Raw genomic sequence first — 5,448 nt, 5'->3', positions numbered from 1 at the left:
TTTTAATTTTTTATAATATTTTGCTTGAAAAAAAAAAAAAAAAAAAATTGAAAAGCTGAAAATGTCAGCCCCGCACTGTAGCTGAAACAGTACCCGTTCCAGCTATAGTGCTGGCCCTCCCCTTGCCAAACGAAGCTGTAAAGAACCAACTTGCAAGGAATATTGCAGACAAGACAAAATATTGAACCTGCGTGCAACAAGAAAACTTGCGCTACTTTGTCGGGAAGCTTTATTTTTATTAACAAATTGAAAGTTACAACGACGTACGTTGTCCTGCCTCCAACAAGTTGGGTTGTCACCTCAAATTTTTTTTTTTTTAAAAAAAATACCTTTTAACCCATTTAATCATCACTCATTTACAGTTTTACTCTCACGAACTATCATTTGTCACACCTAGCCACCTTAAATTACTAATAGTTGGCATAAAAAATCACCTCCCAGACTTTAGTCAAGATTGTTGATTAAAAGGGATGGAATTAATATTAATCACTTGGCATACACATGGGTTTTTTAATTGTGAAATGAAAAAAATATATATATTACTAGGAGTTTAGACACTAAATTTACTTAAATACCACTAAAGTAGCAATATTATAAAAAATAATTAAAAAATCAAAAAAAGGGGGCCACCCATGCATGTATCACCCCTGGTGATTTGGGGTGATTGATCCACCCGGCCTTAGAGCGTGTCCAAACCACTCTCACGAAACACCTCTATGGCTGGTTTGACAACCACTATTCTTTTGTATTTTTTTATTTGATGGTATTTTTTTTCATTTTATATGTCTTAAAAGCTTATGGGTTATACCAATGATTGAGATTTTGTTTGATTTAATGAGCTGACCTCGTGAAAGGGAGTTTTTGCCAAGAAATAGTAGTTTAAGGCAGTCGAGTGTGACATATGTTAGTTTATGAGAGTAACGTGTAAATGAGTGGTAGTTGATATCTTGATCGGGGTTCAAAGTATTAATTAGTCCTTTTTAAAAAAAAAAAAAAAAAAAAAAAAAAAGGCTAACACAACACATGAGTGGTACTTTTCAATCCATTAATGTCATTCCACTTTTTGAAACATTTAACACATACAAGCAAGTCTGATTTGATTGAATCAGAACTTGTATTATTTTATCTATAAATTTTAAAAAAATTTCGCAGGCAATTTAACATTCTTTTTATATTATCATATATATAGTCATATACCATACTAATTATCAAGTCCCTTTGAATTTGATAGCCTATTAGATAATTATCTATTGTTTCTGTACATTAAATAATTAATCTCTGCGACTTCATATATATATATATGCTACAGACGATGTACGATAGCATGAAATTCAGGGTAGAGAATGTTGTGGAGAGAGGGAAAGTTGGGGATGAGTACATCACCGGAGAAGAAGACCGCAAAGCATTTCTCAAATGGACTCATGGATCCACCCGCCAAAATCATCCCACTGTTATTCAGGTATGTATTCTCAATGTGAAACTATATTTTTCTAATTAACATAAATTTGAAAAAATATCTTCGCGTGAATTTAATCATTAAATTTAATATTCTAACTTCTCTCTTGTGTGGACTTAAAATTCCTGTCAATAAGTGAAGTCCAAGATGTTGAAACGACAAGTGAATTACGAGTACAATGTTTCAAATTAGGATCTTTTCTCATATCATATTAAATCACTTTTTATTCTCTGAAAGTTTAAATTGATAACAAATGATAAATTTAATCATTTAATTAATATTCTAAATCAGGTTTTATTAGAGAACAGCAAAGACAAAGACATCACTGGCCATTTGATGCCAAACCTCATCTATGTCTCCAGAGAGAAAAGCAAAACTTCACCACACCATTTTAAAGCTGGTGCCCTTAATGTCTTGGTAAGCATCCCTACATATAAAAGCTAGCCATATAATGTCGGATTGATATTTCTTACAATTGAGATGTTCGACTTAATGCAATTGGGGCAGTCCCAAAGAGAGGTGGATTGTGAGATCCAACTACTAAGTGCAACACCCTCTCAATAGGGCTGCACAAGTTGAATGCAATTTACATAGTCAATTGTATCAGATCATCATCCATGTTATATATTTTGCATACGCAATTCAAAATGTGAATAGTAAAAGATCTCATCAATGTTTCTTCTGTGACTATGTAGCTTCGGGTCTCAGCTGCCATGACCAATGCTCCGTTCATCCTAACTCTAGATTGTGACATGTACTCCAATGATCCCTCCACCCCTCTTCGTGTCCTATGTTACCTACTCAATCCTCATGGTCAATCCAAAATAGGATACATTCAATTTCCTCAATACTTTAAGGGTATTAACAAGACTGACACCTATGCTTGTGAGTTTAAACGTCTATTTCAAATTAATCCGGTGGGCTTTGATGGACTAGCTGGGCCTAACCATGTCGGAACAGGGTGCTTTTTTCGTCGGCGAGTGTTCTTTGGAGGTCCCTTAACATTGTTGTCATCAGAAATCCCTGAATTGGGACCATCCCATGTTGTGACCAAACCTATCCAGTCTCAACCAATTTTTGAATTGTCGCATAAGGTGGCAGGCTGCAATTATGAGAATCATACCAAATGGGGTTATGAGGTAAGATTTATTTGTTATAGTTATCGTTTTTATTTTTCTTCAAGTATACCATTTGGTTTGAGACGGAAATGACCATAGAGAAATATGATTGGTTTCTTAAAATTTGGTTCCCAAGTGATATGTCACCATATCATATAATCTCTAGTTTTAGTAAATAAATGCATCGGGATAAGATGGTGACACATCATTTCGGAACCAAATTTTTGGAAAAAAAAAAATTTGAGAACCCTAGCATTCCTTTCGATGACATTCACATGCTATCCCAAAGAAATCTGGATAAGGATTTTCTATAATTTGCAATCTAAATTGTTGTAATTGTAATTTGGCAACACCATAGAGAGAAGGGTTGTTGGAACATCAGATTCGAATGTTCTCTTTTTAAGTTGCTCTAATTTTTTTTGTGTGAAATTTGGGTAGTCTAAGAGATGGGGGTTGTGAGGCACATCTGCCCAAAGAAGTAGGGTCTTGCATCCTAGGTAGTTGCCATTGCTCGGGGTAGGTAGGTTTTGCAACTCGTCTCTCTTGGGCTGCCCAAATTTTTGTGAAATTCAGGTACTTCTGACAACTTGGGATGTGGGGCCCACTTGCCTATGACAATTGGGCTTCGTAACTCCCTTTCTATAGAACTACGTGAATTACATGCAAATTGACAATCAACTATAAGAGATCCTAATTCAAAAGATAAAAATTATTCTTCATTTCACCCATCTTGGTATAGTGAATGGGTAAGTTAATCATTGAATTTGTGTAGAACCCACATGAGTCCACAAATTTAATAGTGGATCCATTAAATTTGCAAAAACAAATAATTGAAAGAATGATGTGTAACATGTCTCTTTACTGTAAAACTTAAATGCATACTTGTACAATACTTATTACAACACACATAATTTGGAGTATCACATCTTTACATATTTGCAATTCTTAATTATATGTAGCAAGGCAATTTTAATAAAAAAATATATTTTTACATTTTTTATTTTTTTGGTAAAATGCACAGGTGGGTTTTAGATATGGATCATTGGTTGAGGACTACTACACGGGCTATCGGCTGCAATGTGAGGGATGGAAGTCCATATTCTGCAATCCTAAGAGGGCAGCATTTTTGGGTGATGCACCCATTACCCTTGTTGATTTGCTAAATCAGCAAAAGCGATGGGCCATTGGCCTACTTGAGGTGGTTTTCTCTAAGTTCAGCCCACTGACCTATGGCATCAGATCCATGGGTCTTCTCATGGGCCTTGCTTATGCCCATATTGGTATGTGGGCGTTTTGGTCCATCCCAATCACCATCTACGCCTTCCTCCCTCAGCTAGCTCTCCTCAATGGAATTACCATATTCCCAATGGTACATATGTACTTGCACTTATTTATTTTAAAAAATTAAATTAATAAAAAATAGTAAATTTAATCATTTAATTAATATTTAATATTTATTATGTTCTTTAATTATTAATATATATTGCAGGTATCAGAGCCTTGGTTCCTATTGTACGTATTTCTTTTCATAGGAGCCAACGGACAAGATTTCCTTGAGTTTATCTTATTTGATGGAACGATCCAAAGATGGTGGAATGATCAGAGAATATGGATGATAAGAGGAGTCACATGCTACTTGTTTGGATCCACAGAGTTCTTTCTCAAATCCTTCGGCATCTCCACACAAGGTTTCAATGTGACAAGCAAAGTGGTTGACGATGAACAGAGCAAAAGATACGAGCAAGGGGTGTTTGAGTTTGGAGTCCCATCTCCCATGTTTGTGTCTCTAACAGCTGCAGCAATCATCAACTTGGTGTCTTTTGTTTGGGGGCTGTTTTCGCTGGTTTTCAGAGGCAGACAATTGGAGGGAATGTTTCTGCAGATGTTCATAGCAGGTTTTGTGGTGGTGAATTCCTTGCCAATTTATGGAGCTATGGTGTTGAGAGGTGATAAAGGAAGGATGCCTGTTAGAATTACCACAATTTCAACATTTCTGGCATGTGGTCTTGTTGCCGCAGCTTCTATTGCTTTGAGGGACTGAAATTATGAACTTTGATTTTCCTACTCTCTATAGTCTGTACTATCTTAATTGTTACTTTTCATTGAATAAATGTTTTTAGTATTTGTTCATGAAAATTAGTGAATTACAATGGTAAGGAAAAAAAAATAATGCTTTCAACTTGATATTAGTGTTAGAATATTAATTAAATGATTAAATTTATTTTTTCTAATTAACTTAAGCTTTTGAGATAGCCAGTAATTTAACATGGTATCATAAAAAAGATATTGAGTTTGAATCCTGTTTATGTAATTGACATCTCATTTCAATTAAATATTTTACGTTTTGAGCGTTATCTATTAAGGAAAAGTTCGAACTCACACATAAAAGAAAGCGTTATAATATTAATTAAGCAATTAAATTTATTTGGACCAGACCTATTTTTAAGGCTATTTCCCCTACTGTCGTTTACTTTAGACTTCTCTTGCACTTGTCTGGAACTTCTTTGAAGGAAAACTCATATTCCTCAGTGGGGAAAGATAGTACTCTAATAGATAGAGGAACCATTAGAAATGCTATTTAGTGTCATGTAAGGCTGAAATTTGATTGATATAAACTTGTTTCTTTAGCTACTTTGAAGAAATTTTAGGATTAATTAGTGGGGTATAATATAAATGTGCAGCTTTTGTTGGTCGGTAGGTGTCTGGGGTAGGGTCTATTGGTGTGTCTCTCTTTTCCTTTTTCCCATTGTGGATTTGTCATCTTTGTTGTCTATCTTTTGAAGCTAATAATTTTCTGTACCACACCTACCGGCCAACAAAAGCCACACATTTTCTATCTTTTGAAGCTAATAATTTTTTCTTTTTGTTTGTAGG

General features: G+C 34.7%; 1 protein-coding gene across 1 annotated transcript in view; it reads left to right on the top strand.

Moving 5' to 3' along the window:
• Positions 1-4,723, top strand: part of LOC132175753 (cellulose synthase-like protein G3) — a 6,437-nt gene extending 1,714 nt beyond the window's left edge. The window contains exons 2-6 of the mRNA XM_059587794.1: positions 1,310-1,459; positions 1,748-1,873; positions 2,152-2,595; positions 3,596-3,943; positions 4,064-4,723. Coding sequence (XP_059443777.1) covers positions 1,310-1,459; positions 1,748-1,873; positions 2,152-2,595; positions 3,596-3,943; positions 4,064-4,615 — 1,620 coding nt within the window. The 3' untranslated portion in view covers positions 4,616-4,723. The remainder of the gene's footprint in view (positions 1-1,309; positions 1,460-1,747; positions 1,874-2,151; positions 2,596-3,595; positions 3,944-4,063) is intronic.
• Positions 4,724-5,448: the final 725 nt, after the last annotated feature.

This window comes from Corylus avellana, chromosome ca3 (genome assembly GCF_901000735.1).
Source record: "Corylus avellana chromosome ca3, CavTom2PMs-1.0".
NCBI lineage: Eukaryota > Viridiplantae > Streptophyta > Magnoliopsida > Fagales > Betulaceae > Corylus > Corylus avellana.
The sequence above is the reverse complement of the archived record's forward strand: the minus strand, read 5'-3'. Positions and strand labels throughout refer to the sequence as shown.